The sequence below is a fragment of the Lontra canadensis genome, unplaced genomic scaffold (genome assembly GCF_010015895.1).
Source record: "Lontra canadensis isolate GAN:19392208 unplaced genomic scaffold, GSC_riverotter_1.0 scaffold32, whole genome shotgun sequence".
Classification (NCBI taxonomy): domain Eukaryota; kingdom Metazoa; phylum Chordata; class Mammalia; order Carnivora; family Mustelidae; genus Lontra; species Lontra canadensis.
The window spans coordinates 15,253,233-15,280,273 of NW_022631026.1; the positions used below are offsets into that span (position 1 = coordinate 15,253,233).

At 59.2% G+C, this 27,041-nt stretch overlaps 1 protein-coding gene across 1 annotated transcript; it reads right to left on the reverse strand.

Moving 5' to 3' along the window:
• HS1BP3 (HCLS1 binding protein 3) lies at positions 1-26,938 on the reverse strand. The gene is made up of 7 exons (XM_032866913.1): positions 26,845-26,938; positions 22,247-22,412; positions 18,663-18,870; positions 16,868-17,084; positions 5,973-6,133; positions 5,044-5,158; positions 1-500 (listed from the first exon to the last, which is right to left on the reverse strand). The coding sequence occupies exons 1-7, from the start codon at positions 26,874-26,876 to the stop codon at positions 242-244; spliced, it is 1,158 nt and encodes a 385-aa protein (XP_032722804.1). The 5' UTR covers positions 26,877-26,938; the 3' UTR covers positions 1-241.
• Positions 26,939-27,041: the final 103 nt, after the last annotated feature.

Sequence of the window (27,041 nt, forward strand, 5' to 3'; positions counted from 1 at the left end):
GAGACAATCTGATCCCAGTTCCTGTGGGGACTCCTCTTTCTATGCCCTGCAGGGTTCTCTGACCCCACAGGCAAACAAAACAAAACAAAATACCAAGCTGGTACAGGGTCCTATGACCTGGGCGTCTACCCACTCCCCTGGGAGCAGAGGTCCTGGCCCCGTGGCGCACGGGGCCCCCCTCGGTGCACATCTCTTTGGGGAGAGGCTCTGCCAGCCCAGGGCCAGTCCAGGGGTGTGAGGGTCAGAAGAGGCTGGGGGCGGCCTGGCTGGGCGCATCGTGGTCCCGGATGTACTGGAGGATGTCCATTTCGTCCATGGCTTGAATCTGCTGCTGCTGCTTCCGCGGCTCCGCCACGGCCTCCGGCGGGCCCACTGAGGGGGGCACGGCTGGCTTTCGGGGAAGCGCTGGCTTAGCTGCCACTGGCGGCTTGGGCTTAGGCTGGGGCTTGGCTGTGGGTTCAGCTCCCAGGTTCAGAATCTGGTCCAAGTCCTCTTCAACTCTAGGGAACCAGAGGGGAAGCTCTGAATGTGACCTCCGCAGAGGGAGCAAGGCCCGGAGGCAAGGGCACCCCGCTCTGGGCAGGGCGACGGGCCCTGCCCCACCCGGCCTTTCCACAGGAGCTAGGGGACAGCCTCTGCCTTCCTTGCAGCCCCTCAGCGGCCTCTGCTTTTCAGGGGGTCCCTCGCTAGATGATGGCACTTTAGGGGACTTGTCCTTCAACCTCCCAAGAAGATTAACAGCAGCCAGACGCAGAGCTCCTGCTCTGTACGAAGCACTGAGGACACACACCATACCTTGGTCTACCCCAAACCCTCTGGGGGTACGGCGGAGCTCCACCCGCAGGTGGGACACTATAGCCTCAGGAGGCCGAGCTACCTGTGAGACGACCATGTGTGACGTTGCCTGGGTCCGGACCAGGGTGTCTGACTTCAGGAGCCGAGCCCTCGTCTGCACCAAGTTCAGCCCGAGAAAGACTCGATGAGGGGATCTGACCATGGTGGGGTAGGGCCAGCCATCCACGGTGCCCACTGTGGGCCCACTGAGGGCCGGGGCCACAGTCCTGGACCCAACAGCCCATCACTGGGTGGGACTCCAACCCATGGCAGTAGGACAGTCACACAGGACCTGCCCCAGGCACCAGGTACCCCAGAGGCCACAACCTGCCTCTTCCCTCTTTGCCTGAGCGAGCTTCTGTGGCCGGTTCCTGGAACCGGCAGCAGAGGAACTCAATTTGTGGAAACCAGATGCACAACGCAAGACCCTTTCAATCCATCCCAGCACCCAGCCACCCAATTCACACCCTGCTGAAAGCCCACCGAGGCCAGGCATTTCCATGTTCACTAATTCACTGAATGGTAACTAGACGCTGTCTGGGAGCAGGTCGTACTCTCATTTCACAGACAGAAGATTGAAAACTGAGGTACAAAGAGATAAAGGGCCTTGTCTGGGGCTCATGGCCAGCTTGTGAAGGAACAGGACTTGGCCTGGGGGTGCCTGGGTCTCTCAGGTGTGTATGCCTTCCTGGGGTACCAATGCAACGAAGCCCTTCAGATTGGAATTTCTCCAGGGTTGAGGGTCTCTCTTTCTGCTGAGGCCACAGGCCCCCTGAGGCCTTTCAGGTGACACCTGCTGGACCTGTTGCCTCTGAGGACCTAATCCAGACCCCCTGATCCAGACTCCTCCCCTGAGGGAGGAGCTTCTCTTGGGATTCTGTGAAAACCTCCACACACCTGCATCCTCAGAAAATTCTCTCTGGGTCAGGCTTTAGGACACCTACTGTCCACTCTTCTGTCCTTTGACAGATGGCAGTCCCATCTGGGACACAGTAATTGAAAGAACTGCAAAATAAGTGACCCCTGGCAGGTCCCTTCCCCTCCCTGGGCCTCAGTATCCCATCAGCGAGGAGCTAGATGAGATCACTTCAGGGATGCTCTAGCTTCCAGAAGATGCTAAGGAAAATGGCCTGACCAGGGTTTTCATGCTCTCAGGCACAAGGCGGACAGCATGCGTTCCTGACTTCACACTCTCAGGGGCGCAGCAACCCATCCTCTCCTCTGGGAGAAGCTGCATGCCGGCCAGTCTAGTCTGGAACCAGGAGACAGCAGGAGACCGGGGCTGGGGAACAGTGGGGAGTCTGGTAACACTATCCTTCACAGGGGGCCTTCACAGAGTCACACGGAAAACTCCCTTTGAAATCCAAGGGCCAATTTTTGAATTCCTAGAAGAGGATGCCTTTACATGCTTCCTAAACCAGCAACCAGCAGAGACATCTGGACCGGTGCTGCCCACACCTGGGCCAAGGTGTCTAAGGGTATCTCAGCAGGCCGTATCTGCCATGCTGGGGACAAGGGAGAGAGGGCTCAGGTGCTAGAGGCAGAAGACCCCGGAGTCCCCATCTGCGAGATGGGAACGCCCACATCATCCAGCAAGGCCTGCAGAGCCACTGTGGGCCCAGAAGCACAGCACATGGCACCTGGAACACGGCTCCATTTCCCTCCCGCTGTGCCTTCACCAGTGGCCTCAGTCCGCTTTGTCATGTTCCTTCCCTGGTCCTCAGTCTCCCCATGTCAATGGGGTCCAGCTCAGACATCAACCGGGCTAGGAAGCAGTCTGTTGGAGCGTGGTGTGCCCAGCACCATCCTCCCCTGGAGGGGCGGCCTGCCAAGTACCAGCTGCCAGAGAAGCTCTAGGTCACCCCCCTGCGGTGGGGCAGAGACCCCCAAAGGGAGGAGTCAGAGCATCTGAGGATGGCAGAGCTGTCCCTCCAGCCCAGCCCGAGAGGGCCCAGCCCAAGCCAGGCCTTCAGAGAGGTAGCTATCTTGGGTTTGAGGCAATCCCCGAAGTGTGACAAGACCGGCTGCTCCTGGCCACCTCAGCTCAGCTGTGGCCCGGCTCCCCGAGGCAGAGGCTCATCCCTGAGGCCCTGGGGCAGGTGCGGGCTCCACCTGCAGCCTCCACCCGGGCTGGAGCCCCGGGACAGCTCAGGGGGACTGAAATATCCTCCCACGGGGCCTTCGGGAAGCAGCAGCAGCTAAGAGCCCATGTCAGCAGCCCGGATTTATGCAGCTGGGGCAAACCCTGTTGGGAACGCATCAGCAGTTGCTGTCGTGGCAGGTGGGACCATCACGCTTGGGGTACACGTGGTGGCAGGGGCACCCCTTTCCATGAACTCTATTTCTACCCAGGCTCCCCGAGTCACGGCTGGGACTGGGTCTCACGAACGCAAGGCCCGGCTCCCACAGAGAGGCAGCACGGAGCTCTGAAGACCCCAGTCCCACTCGACCTCCCCAGGTTCTCACAGGGGACAGGCCCCGACCACTGGCATGGCTGCACAGCAGGGGGTTACTTAGCTTGTGAGACCCCCCACACCTGTGGGGCAGAGTGCTCTGGGGGGCTTCAGGCTCCTAATGGCCACAATGCCATGAACGGGTGGGTGACAGCACCAGCGAATGGATGAGGATTAGGAAGCTTTTCATCGTCAGGAACCCCGACTGCTGCCTGGATAGTCGTGGAGCCCCACAAAGAGTACGATGCGGCTCCTGCTCTCAGAACGTGAGTTCGTTCTCACCAGCTGTGTGGCAGAGTGAAGGCCGGACCGCGGACACCCATTCCCCAGTAATTCTCAGAGGGCTGTGGGGGACACCAAGAGGCGTGACAAAGAGAAAGGGCCCCCAGAGACCAATGGAAACATGCAACGCTATACGCTGTTTCCTACTTACGCCCAGAGTTGTGCTGAACACTGGTACTGCCCCAGCCGTCTGGCCACAGAACCCCTTGAAGGGACACCGGAGCCCTGAAGAACATGGGTCGGGAAGTGCTGGCGTCACAGACTCAGGAAAGACTGTGCCAAGAAAGGCCCCACAGAATGGCCTCCCTGGGACACACCGTGTCCTGGAGATGGCAGAGCCTCCCCGAGTAGGGCACACTCCACGGGGCCCTGACACCCTCCCCGGGACTGACTCTACTGCCTCAGTTTCTCCTCTCAAGGTATTGCCACCCCAGCTTCTCCCAGCCTGCTGGGGCGGTCAGGGGCGAGGACACAGATGACAGTGAACAGGTGCCAGGGGCCATGGGGAGATGTGAAGACAAGACGCATTTGCTGTGACTCGGGCACTGACAGGGCTAATAGCCCGAGGCTGCTAACGAGGGTGCAGAGGACAGCGTCTCAGCACCATGTTCCTGGAAAGACACAGCTCAGCCTCCTGTAAACCGCTGAGCACAGCCGTGTTCTAGGGGTGCAGGTGACACAGCAGAGACACACAGTACCAAGCATGCGGAGAGCACAGCCAGCACATGCGTAAGTGGCTGGCCCAGGGCAGGAGGCAGATCTCCAAGCCTCTCCTCCTCTAAGTGCTTCGAGGGTCCTGGAAGGTGCGGGGAGGACAGGACACAGACCAGGGGACTGGGTTCCAAGCCCAGCTCTGTCCGGGGGAAGCTCGCATCTAGGTGGGGGCCGCTGTGAGGATGAAATCAGGCCATGTGTAGGCTGTGGCACATGGACCATAGCCAGCACCCTGAAGCAGGAGCCCCCGTGCACACATTCCGTCCACCCACCTCTGTGCAACAGACCATGCCTCGCCCTCCCCTCTACAGCCTGACCCTGGGACCCTCCTGGGACCGGCCTCGGTCCAGCATACCTGCGGTTTTCTCCCCGGGGAGGGCTGTGTGCTACCAAGAACCCATTTTAATGGTTGTTCCTGAACGTATTTATGCCAGTTATACTTGCTCTTGTAATTATATAATTTAATTATTCTCCACGTAAATTATGAAAGCGTGAGTGTGGGAAGGCAAAGACTCGTATTCACGAAGTTCTTTCTGAAACTCGCAGAGCTACCCGGCCTGTGGCCCATCCCCACCCCTGCCCCAATCCCCGCCACTGCCTCCCAGTCAGCGCCCACCCACAGGCTCCTGCCTCTGATGGGCCAAGATGCCCTCTCTTGGTGGCCGAAGCCGGTGAGATGCTCCCACACGGGGACGGGTCCCCGGCTCTGCCCAGGCTGCTCTGAGGGCTGGCAGAGGAGTGCCCAAGGGACAGGTGGTACCTGAACAGCTCCACGTGGGACACGGTCCCTCCACTCTCACGGGCAGCAGACAGCAGCAAGGGGTCACCCAGAGGGACAGCACCGCCAAGGTCAGGGTCTTCGAACAACTTCAGGGCTGTGCGGAAGGCAGGGGCAGAGTGGTCAAAGGATGTCCTGGCCTGTCCTCAGCAGCTGGGGGCACAGGTGGGGACAGCCTCACCCAGCCTCCTAGCCCAGCCAGGAGACAGTGAGCAAGGGACAAGGCAGAGCAGAGAACTGGAGGAAGAGGCCCGGGTGGGGACAGGAAGAGGGCAAGGGACAGCACTCAAAGGTGATGCTGAAATTGCCAAGACATGTCCTCAGAGCTGTGAGGCCGGGACTGTCATTCTCATCAATGTGTTCTCGGGCTCGGCACAGAGCCTGGCCCTTCGTGGGTGGTCACTAAGTGCTGGGTTAATGGGGGACAGCGTTTGTCCATCCTGAACGAGGACCCGGGTGGGGTGACGAAAGGTCAGATCTCGGGACAAGTAGAGGAGTCCCAAGGCCGCTCGGCTCTCCTCTCTCCGACTCTGCCCAGGACCCTCCAGTGGGGTCTACTCAGGTCACACAGAATCTATCATAGAGTCACGGCACACCTGGGTAGTTGCATCTCCCTCCCAGACAGTGCCGACATCTGGCCACTGGAATGATAAAACTGCCACCCCCACTTCCCCAGGGTGATTAGAACAAACATATAGTCCTGGAAGGTTCCAGGCTATGGGGACACAAAGCGCATGACTAATCTCTCCGGCAGAAAATCTCCGTAAGCTGAGCGTGGACCACGTCGAAACAGGACAAGGGGAAGATCTCCACTGTGCTCACGTGTGGTGGGTCCAAGCCACTTGTAAGAGTCTGGCTGGGTCATGGAGCAGACACCCAGAGTAGAGGGAAGGCCTGGAGGCTCTACTTACGGTCCTGGAGGGGCACGTCCTCTGCCGGGCGCTGGGGGGAGAGCTTCGAGCTTGGGCTGAAGAGCCCCTCATCAGGGTCCACCTCCTCATCAAAAATGGTGAGTCGGGGTGAGGGTTTGGGCTTCACAGCCACTTCAGGGCGTTTCTTGGACTTCTTAGAGCTACGGAATCACAGACACAGCTCAGTTTTCACGAGAGCCCGGCCAGTGGGCGCAGATGGCCTGGTCAGAGCCACGCAGGGAAGGTGAGCTTGAACTTGGGTGAGGAAGGAACTTTCCAGTACCCTGAGGTGTAAGACCCTGCTATGGAAAGTGGCTGGGCCCTGTGCCCCAGGATGTATGGGAGGAGCAGGGGAATGTCGGCATGACCGAGATGACCGCCAGACAGCTCCCCGCCCTAACGGGCCAGCCAGGACTCAGGCCTGCCTGCCCGGGCACCGGGCAGAGCAGCTGCTCTCCTTCTGGAGGCTGCAGGAGCCAAGTGCCCCCAGCGTTCCCAGGGCCAGGCTCTTCAGAGCCACTTGGAAAAGGGGGGTGGATGCAGCCTGAGGCTGGGAACAGGTGGTACCCAGGGACAAGCGGAAAGCAGCCTTGAGAAGGGAAACCTCTGTCACTCCAAGAAATACTTCAGTCCCACCGAGTGAGCCCCACCTCCTTCAGGAAACCTCTTGGCTACTCAGAGCATCCCCCACTGGCTCTGTCTCCCTCACCAAGGTCCCTTGATGTCTCATTCACCCACTGGCCAAGGTCCTGCCTTGGACGAGATGTTGCTTTGGGAAACTGGGAGAGGGCATGAGGGAGATTCTGGGCCATGGGCCTGCTTTGTTTCCTGCCCTGGGTGGTGGTGATGCAGAGCACACAGAGCACACAGAAGCCTTTACGGACTTGGACCCTGCGGCTCTGCATACGTAAGTCACATTGCAGATAAATAAATAAACAAACTTGGTTTTATTTTAACACGGCGATCCAATCCCTGCTGTGGATACCAAAATTAGCCATTATAAGGTTCCTGCAAATAGTGAAAAGACGCTGTTTACTGGAAACAGAATTTCTGGGGTGCCTGTCTGCCTGGCGGGCAGTTCCACTAGACAGAGGTCACCGTCTGAGCTCCTGCTGGCAACACTGTGTGGGAAACCTGCGGCAGAAGCCGGCCCTGCCATCCTCGATGGCACAGACCAACCAGCGGCAGATGGACAAAGCGCCAGTGGCCCTGCAGGCTGGAGGGCAGGCTGCTCAGAGGAGCCCATTCCCACGGTCCGGCTGCAGACCTGCGGTAGAATCGGAGGCTCAGCTGAGATGGGAGAAGCTGTGGGAGCTGGAAATGCCCCTGCCGCGGGGTCACACCTCCAGGACGGAGCCCACCTATGCACTCAGGGCCGAGGCCTACTTACGGTCCTGCGCTCTTGTCCCCTTGTGGTGTCCCCGCAGCAGGGAGATCCAGGGTGGGGTGAGGACAATAGGCTCAGGCCTGCACATTTGGAGGATGAAATGGAGAGCAGAGTCTCAGGGCAGGGGTGGGCCAGGAGGTCCCACACGCCCCGACCCTGCTTCCTCCATCTTGGGCACAACCCAGACAGGCTCAGGTCACAGACCTCCTGGGCACACACCTCTGCTTTGGTGCCACCCCCAAGCCCTGCTTGTGAAGGTGCCGGGCCTTCTCCATCCTCATAGCAAGTGCTTTCCGGAACCTTCAGCCATGCCACCTCACACACCCTGAAGGGCCAAGGTGGACTGCCCTGACAGGGACACCTGCTCTTTGTTTCTCGGATCAGGGTAAGCCGGTTTGCCTTCCTGACCCCTGGGACGTGGGTGCCAGAGGCAGGCCAGATGGAGATGGCTCCAGCCGAGAGCTACTGAGTCAGAGCCCCAGGGCCGGCCCAGGAAGCCGCGCTGGAGTCTCCGAGGAATCTGATGCAGCTACTGGCCCAGCCTGAGGCCTGTGGGCTCGGCCCCACTGCTGGCCTCCGTCACCCAACAGACAGCCCTCACCTGAAGCCCTGGAGCGTGGGGGCCAGAGGCTTCCCACGGACAGAAATCAGAGGAGCCGTGGAAAGATGGGAGCGGTTTTGAGAACAAAGGAAGGGAGAGGACAAGCATGATGAATTCTGTCTTCAGAGAGATCTGTGACTTCCCGTCTTACACCTACTTCTGGTTCTGAGAACACAAGTTTGGCCTGACTTTCCTTCTATGTGAATTTTCCTCCCAAATGGGATGAATGATCTTGTTTTTCTCCGCGGAGGCACTTCTGATCTTTCATGGTCTTGAAATGACATAAAGCCAATCTGTGGCACGTGGGGGCGTCCAGTCAATCGAGCACCGTCCGTACCCCCCCCCCACCCCCGACCGGGCTATCCTCCATCTCCCCAGCCCTCCCTGAGCGTTCCCAGGGGAGGCAGAGAACAGGCAGGAAATAGGGAGCACTGACCGCTCAAAGCCCCAGGGTCCTGCTCTGGTTGGCCCCCGAACTCGAGTCTCTGGGACACACCCACGTGCCTGGTTCAGAGAAGACGCTCCACAGATACTGGGTCAAAGAGGAGGACTGATGGATGGAAGGACAGATGGAAGGAAGGAAGGAAAGAGGGGAAAGGGAAGAACAGACACGTGAACAGAGAGATGGACACAGGGGACAGTACGTCTCTTATCCAGACTCATTCCTGCTCCCCAGGAATAGCGGAGAGGGGGTGCAGATGGGGTTCCCAGCACCAGTCTGAGACAGAGACGGTACCTGGAAGGCTTCGCTCCTCCGAAGCTGGCGGTCACGACAGCTGGTCTCCTCACCCACCCTCAGCCACTCTGTAAGCAGCTGGCGTTCACCCCGGATGCCCTCTGGGACCCAGCACTCACGCACGCGCACCTCCCGGGCTGAGAGTGAGACCTGCCACTGCCCCAGAAGCTCACAGCTGACTCAGAGGCCCATAAACCCACCAAGACCGCACAGGGCAAGAGTCCTGGAATGTGCGGAGCACAGGGCAAGGATCCAACCCAGCCCTAGGGGCTTTCTGGACGAGGCCAAGTGAAACAGACACGGACTCAGGCAGGGGAAGTGAGCCCCTCATCCGTGGGGTCTGCCAGAGGCACGGCTCAGGCACGATCAGGAACCGGGTCCCCAGGGCAGCATGGCTTGTGGTCCACGGAGAAATGATCAGGGCCTGGCCTGGGGGAGCACTGCAGTATGATGCGGAAATGGATCGGGGGACATCAGAAGGCCAAGAGCTCCTAGAACACGTGGACGGTGAGGTGATTAGTGAGCAGAGGGGCGAGTCTAGAAGGATGCCAGACCTCAGGCCTCAGGGTGAGGTCGCGCACGGCCTACGTGAGGTGAGTCTCTAAGCCCCTGTCTTCCCCTCATCCACAGACTGTGTGAGCACAGACTCGGGCTGCATACACAGGCTATGGCCCTGACCTGTCCCTTACCCGCCCCGGTCCCTGCTCTGCACCTGCCCCCACAGTGTCCACCCGGCTCTCTGTAGCATTCACCGCCCGACTCAGCTGTGCCCGTCTGTCACCCGCCATGCCTGTCTGCCACCCACCCTCTGTGCCACTGCAATATAGGGTGCCTCTCCTTTCTTCACCGAAGGGAGGCCAATAGGATTAGACTCTTGTCACCAGGGCTGGGGCAGCGGGGCATGGAACAGAGAAGTGTGCGATGGACAGACCTCCTGGAGAGAAGGCAGGAGGTCACCTGAACTTGGGCAGGCTCTGGCACAGGGGGCATGAGGTGGGGCGGTGTGGGGGAGGGCCTCCCTGGACGGGTGCAAGTCTGTGGAAGCAAGTCTCTGTAGCAGGCAGGTTTGTGCACGGACAGACACCAGCTCTTCTGCCTCGTGCGTCTGCCGGCATGGGCCATGTGGCGCAGGCAGGGGAGGAGCAAACACAGGGAGGCGGCAGGTGCCCAGGCTGACAGCACCGACAGTCAGTCACAGCCCTGCTCATGGGGCTCAGGCAGCTGTGGTGACAGTGATGGACACATGACAGCAGCCTCCCCTCCGGCCACCCAGGGGGCCTGTGCCCATGTTTCCAGGTGCACCTGTGCCCCTGGCCGACCACCGAGAGCCACCAGCTGCCCAGGACCTGCATCACTGAGTTGTGGGAGCACCTCCTGGACCCAAGAGAAGGCAGTGGGTCCTTCTGATGCCCAGACTCACAGACAGCACGACATACCCTCCAAGCCGGAGTGGTGCGTAACCAAAGACAGAGAGCAATCTCCTTTCTAATCGTACCACGTTCCTGTTTTCCAATGAAGCATTTTTCATTTTCGGATTTTAAATTCAGTTTCTCTTCCTTCGAGGGAAACTCGCAGAGTGCCCATGAATGAACTTCCGTGACCTGTATTCCGGGACAATGTCATCTGCACCAGCACCAGGCTTTGGGGCCTCCACGATGACCCAGTCATCACTGTGGCGTGGGTCACGGGGGACAGGCAGTCATCCCTGAGCCGTGCCTGCCTCCCCGGATGGGAGCTTCGGGGAAGCGCTGGACGGGGGCTCAGCAGAGTCGGGAAAGCAGTGGTCCAGGCAGAGAGGCTTGTGCAAATGCCAAGGCAGGAAGTGCGTGGTGTAGGTGCAGTGGCCACGAGCCGGGCAGCAGGCACACGGGGGAGGGGAGTCTGAGGGGAAGTCGGGGCCAGAGCCCACAAGGCCTGGGGGAGAGTCTGGCCTCCCTATTCCTGGGGAGCAGCCCTGGAGGGGGATGCAGGGAATCCACGTTATGACCTCGGGTCAGTCCTTTCACTTCTCGGGGCCTGTTCCCTTAGCCGTTACATGGGAGTAGGGAATGCTCTGGAAGCGGAAGCCTGCATGCAGGGCGGCGCAGGGCACAGCAGGAGCCTGATACCAACTAGGTTCACATCAAGCTCCTGCCCCACGACTGTATTCTGTGCTCTGACAAATACACAAGGCCTGCCTGGTAAAGACCCATCATTTTTTGAAGCCCAGGGTCACACTCAAGGATCTTTCTCAACAGCCAGAGCCGGACTCCCCAGGCCACTGAACCCCACCTGAGGGCTCACTGATCAGCCCCCCCAGGACTCCCCTGCCTTTGCACCTCGTGCGAGCTGACGTTTCTTCCCCTGCCTCTCACCCAGCACGGTGCCCTGCACCACCACCGAACCAGGCCCGTCTGGCTGCAGGGGCCCTGTCGCCCCCAACCCCAACTGCTGGGAAGCAAGGCCCCAGCTCTGGCCGCACCCCCGAGGGACTGAATATACAAACAGGCAATGGGCAGAGCAGACGTCAGACAGACCCGTGTCTCATACCCTGCAGCCGCCAGCCTAAGGAATCAAACCACAACACAAACTGGCAGCTACCCTAATCTTTACCCCCGCTTCCCTCCTCATCCAGCAGCCAAAGAAAGCCAACTACACTCAACTACGCTCCCCGAACTGACCGCAGAGCATGCGGGACGCCACACAGGCAGCAGTCTCCCTCGCCAACAGCCTCCAGTCGGGCACAACCAAGCCTCCTCCTTCCCACTAGGAACTGTTCCTACTCCAGCCTGCCTTGGGGTCTGCTAAATGCAGGTCTGACCCCTCCCTCGCCGCGGCCGGCTCCAAATCAAGACCTTAGGCTGTTCTCACTCGGGCCATCTTGGTTTATTCCCACATCCCCGACGATAGTTCAAATGCTCACATGACCCGTGGGGCCTGGCAGTCCCTGCGATTGCAAAAACCCATCACCTCCATCGCCCAAGCTGGAGAATGCATAGAGAAGTTCAACGACCTGCCCAGTGCCCTTGGGGATCTCAACCTGGGCCTGCTGGCCTCTAATTCTGCTCCGGGCTGACCGCACACCCAGCTATCCCAGTGGCTTTAAACCATGCTCTAAGGGGCCAGGCCTTCCACAGAGCCACGCAGGGCCATGGGAGAAGTGAGCTGAGGCCTAGGGGGCAGACGTCCAGTCCCTACTCCTGTCCCAACCGGGCCAATTCTCCCTCGGGCTGTTTGATACACACTGGGGCTCTGTATGAGATTTCTCCAGAACTGAAATTCTTGCTACTGAATTAAAAGAGTGGAAAGCAGATGCCTGGGTGGCTCAGTCGGGTAAGCGTCTGCCTGCGGCTCAGGCCATGACCCCGGCATCCTGGATTGAGTCCCACATCAGGCTCCTTACTCAGGGAGGAGCCCGCCTTCCCTCTCTGCTTGTGTACACGCGCACTCTCTCTCTCTGACAGATAAATACATCTTCAAAATGTCACCTTAAAAAAGAAAAAAAAAGTATACGGCAGTGTCACACCATTCATTCATGCCAGACTTTCTGCGCTAACATGGATGGGGAGATCTGGTCAGTAGAGCACGTGTGGCTGCGCTAATGGGGGCTGTGGCTGTGAGCGGTAGGACAGCTGTCACCGTGCCCCCTGTAGTCCTCATTGATCTTGGTCCCAGGCCAGGCCAGGGCTGACTGCACGGCCCCACTGTGACTGGGAGACCCCCCCCCAGCAGGTGGCAGGTGGGAGGGGAGCGAAGCCAGAGAGCCGGAGAGGGGCCCCCCGAGGGTGCCTGGGACCACCCTCCTGGAAGCCCCATGGCCAGTGGACCTACTGCTCCTGTCTCAGTTCCCTCTGCCATACCCAAGGCCCTCATCAACTTTGGCTTCTGGGGCTCCTCAAGCGGGAGTTTCCCCGTGGATCACCTAGAGCATTCCTTAAAGCCCCAGTCTGAGGGGCTTCTCACAAGCTGCAGGGTGCTCGGGGCTCCCGGTGGGCCTGCTACCCATGTGAGTGGGGTGGGCGAGGAGCCGCCCGCGCAACTCCCTGCACACCCCGCCACGGCCTACCTGGGGGACACCGTGCTTCTGAATCTCAGAAACTGTACTTTTGTGTGGCGATCGATGGCGGCGGCCGCTAACCTCACCGCAGTGACTACTTCACCATGTATATGTGCATTAAATCACACGGTACACCTCAGACTCACACAATGCCATATGCCGACCAGTTCTCAATAAAGCTGGGGCAGAAATAAATCAATCTCCAATGGGAGCAAGTTAAGGGGTACCTGGCAGTGTGCTGGGTCATCCCAGATCAGTGATGTTACCCAAATGTAGGGTAAAACATTTTTATACTAAGATGCATAGGATTCTTTTGTGAAGATAACGCAACATTTGTATAAACAATTGTGACAAAACGCATGATTCATGCTCCAAAAAAAGGTCCAGCTTCCCTGCTGGAGGCCACGCACAGGCCACTGGGCACTGGCCCCCCCTCCTGTGAGCAGAGAGCAGGAAGCCCAGCCTTGAGGGAAGGCATATCCATGCAGGAACCAGCCTGTCCCTAAAGGTGCCAGTGTCCCTAAGGGTCCTCTGGGACTGGGGGCTAGAGGAGGGACTCCCTGGGCACTGGGGGAAGAGGTAGGAGGCAGCAGCCTCGTGAGTAGGCAGAGAGGCCTTCCCAAAAGAGAGGGACTGGGTCCCTAAAGAATGCTTCCCTGGAGGAGCACAACCAAGGCCCCTGGGCAGAAGAGCCCAGGACATGGCTCTAAGGGCAGTTCACTGGGGGTAAAAGCTCTACACAGGATAAAGTTCCTCACCACCTGTAATAGCAAAAACTTACAGAAAACACCACAGTGCCCCCAGGCAGGCCTGGCAATGCCACTTACAGGCCATCGACCCGGCGGACTAGCACAGTTACAAATGTAGAAGTTGATTTACTGATCTGGAAAGACCCAATATATAAGCTGAAAACAAGCAAACTGTGGAATGGTGCACACAACGCAATCCCATTTTGGGTTTGAGAAACGTACATCCAGAAGCATATACCTTCAGGGCAAAAGCCTTCTGCTGTGTTTTCAATTGTCTGTACCAGTCGTGTATCATTGGAGTTACGATTAAAAACGTTCCCAACAAGGTATTTCCAGCAGAAGGCAGAACTATCATGGTAGAACTCCGTCTTTCTCAGAGGTGCTGTCTCTAACACGGAGAGCGAGACCTGACAACTCTGTGGGATGGGGAGGGGACCATGACAGGACATGGAGAGAAGAGCACAGCGTGCAAGGCTTGTGCGCTCGGTGTGCAGATCTGTGGGTCACGCCTGGACAAGGATGCTCAAACCCCCGCAAGCAGGGGAGCAGCATGGCCAGGATGGGCCCACGGAGAGCGCTTTCTGTCTTGGAGCAGTCGGTGCTGGTGCAGCAACTCTTTCCCCCTAATCAAAACCAGGTTTAAGAGACAAAGAAAAGCCAGGCCGTCTGGGCACGGGGCTTTGTGCTGGCAACCCGCACCCCACCCCCCCTCCGCCCCCCAGCAGCCCTGCCGTGGAGCAACAGCGCCCCGCCAGGCCCACGGCAGGAAGGACAGATGCCTGTCGCCTGGAAATGAGGTGGCTCGGGAAAGCCAGGCCCACAGGAGTGCTGGGGTGGGGGTAGGGGGGCACATCTGGGAGTGTGGCCACGGGGTGGGCGGCGGGGCGGCCACACGCAAGGCTCAGCCAAGTCCCTGCTCAACTGTCCTGGACTTTCCCATCTGTTAAAGGGGGTAATCCCAGGACCCTGCCCTCCTCCCACTTTGCAGAATGACTGGAATCAAGGGACAGTCAAGGGGGCACCACTGAGTCATGACCTGCCAAATGGGGCTGCGTGAATTTGGAGGAGCTACTTGTCTCCATACTTCAAGACTTCAGCTTCCACACACACACACACACACACACACACACACACACATGCACACACTTCCTGGAGCACACGAACCCACACAGGTTCTGAGAGCAATGTGGTGTGTCATGACCTCTAAAAAAACAAAAGCAGAAATAGAAGAGAAATGTCCAGTCACAGGAATGGAAATCGGTTTCTGGCATTTAATAAGCTCTCAAAAGACCTTAGGTGTTATTCTCCCTGATGAGAGTGACAGTACCGACCACTGTCACACCCGTCATTACAGGAAAAACCAGCAGAAGGTCTTAAGCCTCTGGGGCCCTGGGCAGGTGCTACACTCTCCTGGCATTCGAGAATGAGGCCCCCAGAGCTGGTGACAGTGCCGGGGGCGGGTGGTCCCAGACATGTCCCTTGACTATCTGCTACTGGAATAAGTAGGAAATTCAAGGCGGCCCTTGCCAACCCCAAACAGCATTTTCCTACCCAAAAAAGGAGCCGCTTTGCTAAGCATGACCCTCAGCCAAAAGCTGGCACAAACCACTGAAATCCTGGTCTGGCTTTACGTGTGGTTCCTCTGAACAACAGGGAGCCCGAGTTCAAACAAAGCCTCATCCTGACCAAAATAAGCCCAAGAAGGGCCTGCAGGTCGTGTGAGGCTGCTAGGAAGTGGCTCCTACAGACTGCTCCCCACATAACCTCGCTGCCTCTCCCCCAGGGCCACTGACCCCCCGTCTGGGTCAGGGTGCCCATGGAGGGCTAGGGGGACCAGACCCCAGGCCTGCACTTCTGGCTCTGGGCCCGGGTTTCCAGAGTGTGACTCCTTATCTCCTCTAGGTTGGTCACAAGGGGCCATGCAGCCACACCTCCACCTGCCCATTCCCAGCCTCACATCCCCCCGACTCCCCCAGGACAGGAAGGCTGGTGGGCGGTGGGCAGAGCTTTCTGGACTGCAACTTTCATGTCCTTTACGCTGAACTTGCCCCTCCCTGATTTCTGGAATAGGACCTGTGAGGCGGGCATCCCTTGTAGGGTGACTGAACTTTGATCTCTCATCAGGACAGAGGGACGGTCACCCTGGGTCTACAGTCCGATTCGGGGGAGGGGGTGGGGCGGCAAGCTGCAGCCATGAGAGCAGCACGTGCTGGCACTCGCCTTAACTCAGCCTCCACCCGGGCCCTGTGGAGAGGGGCTACCATGACCCGATTCACCGCAGAAACTGAAGACAAGGGGTACACTGCCAGGGCCACACTGCTGGGAAACAGCAGAGCCAGGATCAAGGCCAAGCAGCGTCCAAAACCCTGACCTAGACTGGAATCCCAGTGCCATTGTTTACCAGCTGACTGACCTCAGGCCGGGCACTCGGCCTCTGCAGCTTTTCTTTAACCTGTGAAGTGGGAGGACAGCATCTCCTCGCAGGCAGGGTGTCTGTGGACCACAGGGCATGCAGTGCGGGTAGTACGCTCGGCGAGTGGGAGATGCTCAGAAACAGGTTCCCACCTGCTTTCTCATTCGGGCCTGGGACGGCCAAGCCTGTCTTGTTTTGGGGGGGGGTCCCGCTCAGACACCTCGGCCTGTGTGCACTGGACGGGCCTCAGGAACAGACAGCTCTCCCGCCCGGACCCCTGCCCCCAGCACAGGGCAGCCCCGCCGTTGGGGCCCGGGAGCAGCGTACCAATTCGCGAAGGCATCAGGGGCTCAGGAAAGAAGGAGGCAGCGGATGACAGCCGAGGGACCACTGAGACCATACCTGGCTCAACCCTTCCTCCCCAGCCAGGGCACCTGTGTGTGCGCCCCTGTGTGTGTGTCCGCGCACGTAAAGGAACTCAGCGGACTGGGCGGGGGGGGGGGGGGGGGGGGGGGGGGCTCGTGCCACCTTCTCCATCACACACAGCTGGCTCCTCAGAGGCTATCTGTCCCCTCCATCCATGTGATTCACGGGCCTTACAACTGCCTTGTGGGGAGGCAGGGCCCAGGTCAACACCCCTGCTTTAAGGACAGTACAACAGGGCCCAGGGGGCTCCAAACACATGCCATAAGCCCCAGGCTGTCAGTGATGAGCCAGGTGGAGAGCCCAGGGCTCCTGGGCTGCTGAGCTGTCCGGGGGTACTCAGCCAAGGGCAGCCCTGCCGGGACTCAGTACAGAGCTGGGACCCAGGGCCTGCCTGGCCAGAGGGCCAGGGAGGAGAAGGTAACATCTGAGCCCAGCCCGAGCACACCAGGCCACAGGGAGTGATGACGAGCGATGGAGGGAGAGAAGCCCTCACCAGAGAGCTTGGGGCAGGCCAGAAGGAGGCCCTATCCAGGATGTGGAGACCTACCGCATGATGCCCAGGGGATCCAGTGCCTCCTCTTCTTCCTCGGAGGATTTTCCTGCATCCTCGCCCTTCCAGCCTTGGATGGGCAGAGCCTCAGGCTCTGCTCTGTCCTGCTGCTCAAAGAAGTCGAAAGCCTCCCCGTCTTCCTGGGCCTGGTTGTGTGTATCCAGGACAGAGACATCTCTGCTGGTAAGGTCTGTAGCCCCTGGGGATCTGGTGCCTGTGGAAGGAGAGGGAGGAAGGCACCTGATACCCACTGCCAGAGGACGAGGCAGCCTTGCCCCACCCAAGTTCCTGTGCCAGGACCTGAGCTGGGGGCTTCCTGCAACATGCTGGGACAGGCTGCTGCGTCTGGGTAGACAGGGGGCAGCTGGGGCTCCAAGCCCAGAGCCTGCAGCGAAGCCTACAGTGGAGTGGTTATAGGCACGAGCCTTGGAACAAGTTGACAACATGGCAACAGCCAAGCCTATGTCCACGGGCTAAGGGCAGAGAAAGCCAGCCCGCATGCATCTCTGGGGCTTATCAGGGAGCTCTGGCAATCCAACCATAAATGAAGACCTGCTCCAAGGGTCTGGGCACTTAGACTATGAACCCAATGGGGCGCAGAGTGAGCTCATGGAAGATTCCAGAACAAACTGTAACAGCTTCATTACAAACTGGCTTACATCAGTACTTCTCAAAGCATGGTCCACAGATGGAAATCCATGATGTGGTAAGCACAGAAAGGGAGAGCAAGCATCTGGAAACTTCCATAGCAGCTTGGCATTGTCACGACACCCAGACATGTGATTCTGTATTTGTGAAAGTATCTGTCCATGACCGATCGGGAATACAAATCTAGCCCTTCCCCAAGGACGGATTGAGAAACATAGGTTTAGACTACTTGATCACCTCTATCCAGATAGTTACTGAGTAACAGACCCCTGAAAGCCATTCCTTTAAAAAAAAATACCACCCTTAGATAGAGAACCTACAGCATGCCTGGGATACACCACAGCAATATGTGCGACTGCATTATGTAGATCTAAGCAGTAATGATAGGCTGCCTGATGTTATGCTTGTTATTAGAACAAATGTGGAAATATCACTCAAAATTTCTATTCCGTGTGATAGGCATCATGTAAAAAGCATTTTTGTAGGTATGGACTCATTGAACTACTGTAAAAATCCGCAGGAGAGATCCTGTTCACGCCTCCGTTCTACAGATAAGGAAACGGAGGCCCAGAAGGGCGGGGAGAGTCAGACCACTGTATCCCACCCACGTCTCTGTAAGAGGGGCCAGGAGACCCGGAGTTTCTTCCAATGACGGTATCAGCTGGGGCGCCCGTATCACAGGCAACACAGCCCACTGGGAGGCAAGCAGGCTGTGATCTCACAGCGAACAACTCGGGGCCCACAGGTGCATATGGGGGGCTGGAAAATGGTGGAAGAAGCCGGGGCTCTGCAGCCTCACCCAACCCCAACCTCTGTGCATTCACCAGCTTTGCTTTTTTTATTCCTCACCCCTCTAAAAATTTAACCTCCCTGGGCGCCAGGTCTGAGGCCTGGCTGGCAGGAGGCAAAGTGGGGCATGTGTACGTATGGGATGGGAGGCTCTGGGGACGGCCAGGATGGGCACCGGTGGGGTCAGACTACAGAGAAGGCCCCGTGGGGGCCCCGTCTGGCGGCTCCCGTGGGAGCCCCGGGTGGCAGTCTCCTCCCGCCAGCAGTGGCGGCCCTGCTCTGGCCCAGCCAGGGGAGTGAGGCCCAGTTCTGGGCCAACGGAGACCTCAGAGGTTTGGGACAGAGCCTCAGGTACCTAAGAACTCCAGCAGCTCTGGGCTTCCAGCCAAGTCGGCATCCTTCGAGACACAGCGCAGAATCTCATTGAACACGGCTCTTCTTTCCCGGATGTCGGACTCCCCAACGAACAGGACCTTCCTGGGGAGTGGGGGAAGGCTGGCCGTGGGGTAACGGTTGCTCAGTTTCTGGTAGAACTCCTCGATCTCACTATACTTTTTGGAGACCTGGAATGAGAGGAGCCAGGTGCTTCCTGAATGTTCTCCCCCCTAACCCCACCCAGACAGCCTGGGGCCCATCCCCAGGACAGCTGCCAAAGGACAGGCAGGTGCCTGGGGCATGCCTCACCCCCTCTGACCCTCCCCCCACGCCCCTGCCTTAGGCTCTGTTCCCAACACCCCCTAATCCATGCTAGGCTAAATTATGAAAGTCTTCGTAGCCAAAGGGGAGATGCAGTCAAGGGGGATTCCACGCGCTGTCACAGGTCCAGGTAGAGACATGTGACACAGGGACCCCGGCCTGGCCCACAGGGGACCGTGGGGGCTGCCTGCCTCCATTCTGGGCCTGCAGCATGTTAGTGGGGTGACCTCATGGTCTGGGCAGCAATGAGGTCATCTTCTTACAACAACGTGATCTGCCTCTTCTGAGCATAATTTCTCGGTCACTCTCCTGTGTAGGAACAGCAGCCTTCTAGTGGGGACGGTCCTCAGTGCTCACGGGCAGAAGAACCAGATACGGCAAGGCTGTTTCTCAGTGCTGCTGTTGGCTAGGACGCCCAGCATCCTGGAACCTCAGGGAAGCAGGCCGGAAGGGGTCCCAGGCCCCCTGAGTCACCCTGAGACAGCACCCCGTCCCCAGCTGAGTTTGCTCTGTGTGAGGCCACCCCAGCATGGTCTCTGCCCCACGTGGCCCGGGCCTCTCGTGGCATGAGTGGCTGAAGCACGGTGGGAGGTAGGAATTGCTGTAGACCATGTCACCATGGTGGGCTCTCCGGGCCCCCTGAACCCAGGCACACACCCCACCAGCCGCCCAGCGTCCTCGCTTGGCTTGGACTCTGTGCTCTCCCTGTATGCGAGCCCTGTCCCCCCAGCTCCTCTGAGGGAGCACGGAGTGTACAAACAGGGACAGTCCCACTTCTACTCCCAAGCCAAGGCTGGAAATGCTGGTGTGGCTGATGGGCAAGACCTGGGAACCCCGGGGCACAGCAGTGTCACAGCACGCAGCCCTGGACACCTTGAACTCTTCCCAGAAGCCCGAGCCTATCAGGGATTCAGATGCCGGCAGGTGGCAGGAGCAGAATCTAGATCCCCAGCACCCTCAACCCCCACACACTGGGGAGTGGGACAGGGGACTGCAGCCTGCGGCTGTCAACACAAGAGCCTGGCTCTGGAGCTTTCCTAAGAAGAGCCCTCAAGGAAAGGTAAGAGGATCCTTTTCACCTAAGGGATGCAGGCTCCAAGCGGGCCCCTGGGTCCTGAGAACTGGTGACTGCAGCCGGCAGAGACCGAAACCCGGCCAGGAAGCTCTGACCCTAAGGGTTGAGCGCCCTCTGCTGGCTGGACAGCTCCATGCGGGCAGAGTCCACGGACTCACGGGGATCCTGGTCCTGGAAGTTGTGAGTCTCCAGAGCACTAAGCCTGCGGGGGGGGGGGGGGGGGGGCAGGAAGTTCTAAGTCACCCCATCCAGGACCCACACGCATCAGTGTTCCAAAGCCAGGGCTTTTCAAGTCGCTACCCGGACAGCAGCATGAGGAGGCTCTGAGAGAGGCAGGGAGTGCAGAGGATTCTCTGCCTGGCGCACCCACGCACAGGGTAGACAGCGCTGCTCCCCAGAGTCCCTGAGGGAAGCCTGTGGGCCTGTGCCACCAGCACACGGGGCATCCGCTCAGCAGCAAGCATACCCAGTGACCCTCTCTGGGGATTGGTTTTACTTTCTGATTAGCAATTAAACTCATTTTTACATTAAAGCATGGGTATCCTTTTCAGGAATAGAAGGCAAATGCTTTTTTTCTTTTTGCAGCTAAATCATGGAACTTCAGAGATTTTCAGGCTTTGGATTGCATCCCCAGATGGGTGTAAAGCACTCTCCTCTGCCCTCACAGGGGTTCAGACTGCCTGAGAAGCACCCGCCGGAATGACCACCCAGGCCTGCACATGCCCCCTTCACAGGGCGTGGGTGTTACCAGTCAGAGGAAAGCGGCGCTGCTGTGATGCACGAAGGGGTCAAGCTGTCCTCACGCACAGCGTCCCACATGAGGCTGGCCCTCGGCACAGCAGTGGACACTGCTCCCCGCTCCCCACATGCTGCCTCTCTGTTACGCCCAGAGACTGGACCTCGGATTCGCTCTTCAGCTCCCATCCCAGAAAACGGGGCTGGGGGATGGGGCTGGGGCATGTGTTGAGCTCCATGTGGGGGTCAGACCAGACATCAGGAGCTGCAAAACCCCACCACTCAGAGCCAAGCAGAACCAGAACCACCACCTAACCTTAGACCTCGCCTCTCACTGGAAGTCCAAGCAGCACATGAAAGATACCGTCCTCTAGATGCTACCATGGGTTCCGTCTCCCGCAAAGACAGACCTGGGCCATGCATTTTATCTCTGAGAAGGTGATGTCTCTGCTACTAGGGCACCACAGCCGGGTCACTCACTGTTTCCCTTTCTGTCTCGGCTGCCAGGACTTTCAGAACGAACCATGAGCAAACCTGTAGCTACTGATCCTGTCTACACCACAGGGCTCTCGTTCATTTTGCCTTTATTTTAAAGCTCTCTCTTCCCTTAGCTCCTGTGACTCCAGGATGCTGGGTCTCCAGCATTTCCAGTCTCCTGTGACTCCAGGCCCCAGAGCCTCCTCCCTCTCCATGACCATCCCGGCACGGCTGGGTCTCTGGGGTTCCCTCCTAAGCCCTTCCCTCTATCCTCCACGTCCATTCTCTGGGCAACCTAATCCAGTCCCAGACTTTTAACATCACTTCTAAGCTGATGCCTCCCAAACCTGCCTCCTGCGCCTGACCGGTCCCTGGCTCCAGCCCATGGATTGGTCCTCTTGTGTCCTTCTGACTGACCGCCCCCTCCGCTCCTTACTTCTGCTGGTGCAGACGATATGCACATTACCTTGGAGATATTTCACAAATCTCCACCTCCCCCTCACTGCTGGCCTGCCTCCAGTCCTCCCCTGGCCTCATCACTGGGCCCCCTGCCCCTGCCCGGTTCCTCCCAATCCATCAGCACTCCCCACCAGAGGGGCCAGTGAGTCACTCCCCTACTTACAACTCCAACCTGGCTGCAGGACAAGCTGGGCTCCCTGTACGCCCCCTGTGACTGTGACCCGGACCCTGTCCGCTGTCTCCGCGTCCTCCAGGCTAATACTCCACTGCACACAAACCGACCCCTCCCCAGCCCTGTGGCTAGTCTCTGCTTAGGCTGGGCCCTCTACCTGGGAGACCCTCGCGCCCTCCCGGATTGGCACATTCTGGCACTCTCTGGCCCAAGCAAGTGCTGGCTAGAGATGTACCCGCTCCCTGCTGAGGCTCATGCGGTGGTGGCAGGTGTGTCACCGGGTCCCTGGCCCCCCTGGAAAACCCCTCCCCAACCCCCTGCTCACCAAGAACTGGACGACATCCTCGGGCCTGTGCTTGGCCGACTTGAACGCGGCCAGCCGGGTGACCACCAGGATCTGGTACTCCACGTGGCCGGACAGCATTTTGCCCCGCACCTCCTGGTGCTGCGGCACCGTCAGGTCGAGACCCGTGTGCACATTCTGAACTCGCCTGCCGGAGGGAGAGAAGGCAGAGGAAGCTCAGGTTCAAGTCGGCAGGCTTCTGGAGCGACACGCGGACAGGGCCTTAGGGTGCTCCCGCAGGCCTGGCGGGAGGCCCCTCCGCGGGCTGTCCTCCATGGCCGCTGCTTCGGGCCACCTGCCCCACCACACACCGGCGTCCCCAGCAGGAAAACAAGCGGGAGCAGAAGAGACAGGGCTAGTGGAAAATCACCAGCGGGGAGGTGAGCTCCGCACACTCAGGGCACCAGCCCCTGCAGGATTTGGAGGGATGGCATCTGGGGGCTGTCGGCGCACAGGGAAAGACGGACACGCCGCCGGGAACCAGAGCAGAGACCTGTTTCTTCAGCGAACCTGAGGGCAGGAGGGCTACAAAGGAATCTTTGTAGGGTTCTCAGGAGCCGTGGGGCCCCACGAGGCCCTGAGAAGGCTGTGGTGTGAGGCTTTGCGAGAGTGCCCAGCAAAATAGTGCAGCTGCTGGAGAACCGGTCATCACGACACAGATGTGTATGGGGGGTCAACAGGTCATGAGATGTTACGGCAACTGCACGCTCGCCGTCTGAAAGGGGGTAATGCGGACCCACGCGTACAAACACACATCACACACACCCAGGACAGGACCCCTCATCCTCGAGGCTGAGCAGGACTTCAAAGACACTCTGTTCCCCAGGACTCCTTCGGCGTGGATTTCTCCCACCTCTACACAGGCATGCGACACGGTCACCACAGGGATGCCGTCTGTCCCCCACCGAGGAGGACAAGTGCCACCCACCTGCGTGTGAAGTGCATACACACGCGGGGAGCCTGCAGACCTCCGCACACACATGAGCGTTTTCGTGGGACACAGGGCTCGCTGTCATAAGCACTGACGACTGAGGGACGCCCAGGCGACACCAAAGGTACCTCTGTGAGATGGAAGAACACACCTCACGCATCAGCCCTCCTTTCCTTGGGCCAGGGACCAAAGGAGCACTCTCGGCCTTCCGCGGAGCGAGCCGGTGCTGCTCCCGGCTTAGCACACGGTGTGCACGCGTGTTCCTGGGACGAGCATGGGAGCGCAGAGCCCATGACAAATGAGCCTGGGAGCAGCCGGCACTGCTGTGGGCTCTCAGGACCTCACCGAGGTCACTCCTGCTCTCGCAGCCCTACAGGGGACACAACTGCTGGGACCCATTTACAGAGCGGGAACAAGGCACAAGGGAGTCACCTGCTTGGGTCTCTGCTGGTCAGAGCCGGAGCCAACGTTCACACCCAGGCCGCTGCCCCAGAGCCTGTGCGCTGCCTCTTCCAGGCTGGAGGGAGGCAGGAACGAGGATCATTAAGGCAACGAAGCACAGGTGGGCGGAAGGAGGGGGCCTCTCGGCCGAGAAAAGCAGGTGTGCAGAAGCCCCTGACCTCCCACCGGCAGGCACCACCTAACACCGAGGTCACGCTCTCCCTCTCGGTACCCCGCATCGGACCACCCCAGGACCTTCAGCCCACGACCCCACTGCTCCCACTGTACCTGCTGCTCCTGTCACACCTCCTTGGCTGGGAGGCCCCAGGGTACGACGGCTGGAATCACTGCTGCAGGCCCAGCTCTCCAGCGCCCCCTCCCGAATTCTCCAGTTCTCTGCCTCCTTTGTACCGGTGCCCAGCAGCTGCCCGGGACAGGGACAAACGCTCGGACATGCCACCTGGTCCCACCTGGAGTTCAGAGCCACAACCTACAAGCCGCAGCCTGGGCCTGGCACCCCTGCCTTGGTCTAGACTGGGCTTCTCCAACCGTGGTCCCCGCCACATTGGTGTCACCTGGGAAGTTCAGGTCACTGCATCAGAAGCCCCGGGGAGGGGGACCCACCAGCTTCATGTTGACAACTTCTCCAGGTAACCGATGCACCTCAGCCTGACTCACTCACTCTCCCATGCCCCTGGACCCCAGGCAAACTTTGGCCATAAAAGGCCAGACAATAAACATTTTAGGCTTTGTAGGATCTATGACCTCTGTCACAACTACTCAACTCGGCCACGTGGCATGACAGCAGCCAGGACGATACACCAACTTTATGTACAAAAGCAAGAGGTGGGTGTGACTTGCCTCACGGGTGTAGTTCAGTCGGCTGTGCCTTAACACCAAGCTTCTGGAACCTCAGGTGCACCCGCGAAAGCTGTCAATGCACAGGTCTGGACTCAGCACTTCGGGAATGTGACCTGAGAGTCTGCTTTCCAGCCAGCTCCCCGGTGATGCTGACGTTACTCTGCTGCTCCTGGGACCATCCACTGAGCAGCAAGACGTGGGGTCTAAGCCGCGTTGCTCCACAAACCCCCAATGGACCCTCGATGCTGTTCTCCCCTGACAGCCCTGCTTCTTATTTCACGGAGAACGGCAGCAATCAGAGAGATCCCCGAGCTTCCGCCTCACAACGGGCGTGCACCCGCCTCCCCCACCTCTGGGGATACACTGGTTGGCTCCTACTTGAGGCCATCGCCTACCCAAGGCACACTTCTGCAAGTCTTCCTTGTCCCTTCTCTCTCCCTCCACCCCTGCACTGCTCCCCCACCCACCCACTCCCAAACCCACAGCTCTTCACTGCCTCACCCAACACTCCCCCAGGCCCACGCCACTCCAGCCACGCTGGTCTCCTTGCTGGTGCCCTGCCCCAGGACATTGGCTCTGCTGTCCTCTCTGCTCGGTACTATCTTGTACAAGATATCCTCATGGCTCCCTCCCTCAGGGAGCCTGTCTGGATCTGCCCAACTGCCACTCTGTCAGATTGACACTCCTGGATGAAACAGCACTCACTCCTGTCTCCTCTTTCTCCCTCCTGTTTAATTTTCCTTCATACCATTTATCGTCCCTGACACACCATCTATTTACCTACTGTCCAGCTGTCCCCACTAAAGCTCCACAACATGGGCTTCATTTGGTTCACTGCTGTACCCTAGAACCTGAACCAGTCCTTGGCACAGAGCAGGCACCGGGCCAGGAGCTGCTGGACAAACGCAGGTGTGAAGGCCAGAGGCGATGAGCAGTGGGGGGCTGCGCTAGAAAGCTGAACTGGGGTCCGACTGGGAGGAGCCTGCCTGGTGGCCGGTCTCAAGCATCTGGACCCCCCTGCGGGCAGCGGCTTGGGTCTGTGGGTGCCTGCCAGGGGGAAGGAGTGAGCACCACCTGCTGGGCACCCATGACTGTGAGCAGGCCCTGCCGGCGGGGTGCAGGGAGGAAAGCCACCAACCCCCTTCCCAAGCACTGGGCGCCGAAGTCGCACCCCATCTGTATGGGCTAAGAGGGGAGTCTGCCGCCGGCACGTTTCATACCTGCCAATCTCAAAACTTCTTTTTGCAGAGAATGAAACAGGCTCAGGGAGAGGTGACTTAGGGAACCCCAGGCACACTTGTGCCAATGAAGACACAGCCTGTGACCTCACTGGGTCATGCAGGGGACACCAAGCAGGTTCTGGCATCAGGGTTCACATACAGAATCACATTTTTCTAGACCTGAAGTCACAGGGGAGTTCAGATTACAGCGGGAAAAAGAACCGTTGGGCTGGGAAACAAATACATCCATTTCTGCAAGAAACTGGCATCTTAGACCAAGATCCTGGGTAGGGGAAAGGAGAGTGGCGTCTGCGGAAATACCTTAAGTGAGTCACTCTATAACAGAGTCAAAGCACATGCCTCCTTCCCAGTATCCACCTTGCACAGGTCCTCCAGGTCTGGGTCAGGCTGGGCCACCACGGCACCTTCTGCCTCCCAGGCATCTGCTGTAACTTGCACTTTTCTCCGGAGCTACCTCCTGGTGCAGCTGCCACCGCTTCTCTCCCCCTCACCCGGTTAACTCCTACTCTTCCTTGGGACGCGGCCTCCTTCGCCCCCTCCTAGATGCCTGGGTTCCGCCCTTGCACTGCGCTCCCATGGCAACCTGAACCTACTGCCCCCTCCCCCTTAGCTTCTGGCCCCCGCAGACCTGGGTTCATTCCGTGTCCCCTAAGAGTCCGGGCTTTTTAGGATTCACCCCCATCCCCAGTGCCGTGCACGGGGTCTGGCACACAGTGAGCGCTGACAGGAGGCATAAACTATATTTTCGGGCTAAAAAGAGGTGAACGCACGTCGGCAAAGGGGAGAGGAAACCCCCTCTCCGCCCGCCTACGGGACCAGCCAATCCCGGCCTTCCACTGGGTCCGGAGCGAGTTCGTTACCCTCTTAAGGGCCTCAGTTTTCCCCATCTGTAAAACGGAGACACTCAATGCGTCCACTTCTCCTGCGGGGCGGCTGGGGGGCCGACTCTCGACCACCCGCCAGGGCGCTGGCGAGGCCCGGCCGCGGACCCACGGGGAGGAACGCCTCCGCCTGCTCCGCGGACTGGGGCGCATCCGGCTCGTTCGCGCGCACCCGGAGTCGACGCGGCCCGAGATGCGGCGCCGAGCACCGGGGGTCTGGCTCACCTGGAGGTGACGAGCACTGCCGGGGACTGCATGACCGCGCCGGCTCCGGGCGGGGCGCACGGTCACGGGACCCGCGGGCGACGGCGACGCCGCGTCCCCGCCCCGCGCGCTCGGCCCGCCCCGGCTCCGGCCCCGGCCCCCGCCCGCCCCCTGGTGGCCACCGGGCTCTGCCAGAGGCCGCCGTGAATTTGCGGCCT